This window comes from Myotis brandtii, unplaced genomic scaffold, assembly GCF_000412655.1.
Source record: "Myotis brandtii unplaced genomic scaffold, ASM41265v1 scaffold350, whole genome shotgun sequence".
NCBI classification, from domain to species: Eukaryota; Metazoa; Chordata; class Mammalia; order Chiroptera; family Vespertilionidae; genus Myotis; species Myotis brandtii.
The window spans coordinates 2,354,833-2,356,181 of record NW_005363468.1 but is presented as its reverse complement, the minus strand read 5'-3'; the positions used below and the strand labels follow the sequence as shown (position 1 = coordinate 2,356,181).

Below are 1,349 nucleotides of genomic sequence, written 5' to 3'. Positions count from 1 at the left end.
CGGACCAGCTGCGGCCCGCCCCTTACCCGCGGAGGCCAGCGAGGACCGGGCGGGGCTGCCACTCACTCACCTGGTTGGTGACCTGAAACGGAAGCAGAAAAAACAATTCAGGGAAGGACCTTTCTCGCACCAGAGGCCCGCCTCCCCGGCAGCCTCTAGCCCAGGGCTTACCTTGGCCTTAGCATCCAGGGCCGGCTCGTTAGACCCCTCCATGGCAAATGTCCAGGGCTCTGCACCACCGACTCAGGTGCACGCTCCCCGAGCTACCACCACTTCCGCTTCCTCTTCCCAGCCCGGTGGCCTGGCGCACGCATCGGGCGTGGGGGAGCAGCAAACCAACATTTTTGGGTAACTCACCCATATGATCAATTAAATACTAATTTTAAGGAATCTACTCAGAGAAAAATTAACTACTCTAGGAATATTGTTCCCAGTATGTAGGCTATACCATGCTATGGGAGAACCTAGAACGTTAGGGTGCCGTCTCCCCCTACTAACGCTGTAGGTGTGGACTCTTCCTATGGGGGGCACAGCTCCCTCTGCGCAGGCGCAAGCTAGTGGCTTGGGCAAGTAATTGATCCCAATCAAATTGGCCAGCGGCGAGAAAGCCGCACCCCCTTCCCCACAGAAGTTCGTTTTACGAGGGAGAAGTTGTGGGAACTATAATTAACAAGCAGCTTTCGTCACTCGGGTTTCCTTCCCAGGGCTCGCGGGGGGGTGGGGGATGCTTTATCCCCGCTGCCATCCTGACCGCAGCAATAGCGCCCCGTCTGGGCGTCCCGCTTCCCTCCTACTCATCGCAAATCCACTCTATACCCAAAGAGATTTTTTTCCCCGCCTACTTTTTATTTTGAAAAACTTGATTTTTTTTCCAGAAAAGTTGCAAATAGTTCAATACACGTACGTATATGCTCCATCTAGATTCACCCACTCAACATTTTTACACATTTGCTTTAGCCCTAGTTTCATACATAGTAACGATGACATTCTCCCTAAGTCCTTGAGCTTGTATCTCCCAAGAACAAGGGCGTTCTCCCGAAAAATCACAATCATCACACTCGGGAAATTTAAAACTGATAAAATACTATTATCTACCACACGGGCCAAATGCAAGTTTCCTCAGTTGTCTCAACAATATTCTGGAAAACTGTTCCGCACGGTACCCAGCAACGTAACGAAGGGCCACCGGGTGCATTTGGTTATGGTGTCTCCTTAGTCCCCTCTAATCTAGAACTGCCCTGGTCAAGTGGCAGGACTGCCTGGGCTCCCCCTGGAGGCTCCAGGGGAGAAACTGAGGTTTGGGCCGAACTCAGTTTTACGCAGCTGCCATTTCCTTGCTGGCTTTGGAC

The 1,349-nt window shown here is 52.3% G+C and overlaps 1 protein-coding gene across 2 annotated transcripts in view; it reads right to left on the bottom strand.

The window, feature by feature from the left end:
* The window catches only part of COMMD6 (COMM domain containing 6), a 16,277-nt gene extending 15,993 nt beyond the window's left edge, over positions 1–284 (bottom strand). For both annotated transcript variants that reach the window (XM_014544086.1, XM_005871627.2), the window contains exons 1-2: positions 172–284; positions 71–82 (exon numbers count right to left, since the gene is read on the bottom strand). In XM_014544086.1, coding sequence (XP_014399572.1) covers positions 71–82; positions 172–213 — 54 coding nt within the window. In that variant the 5' untranslated portion in view covers positions 214–284. The remainder of the gene's footprint in view (positions 1–70; positions 83–171) is intronic.
* Positions 285–1,349: the final 1,065 nt, after the last annotated feature.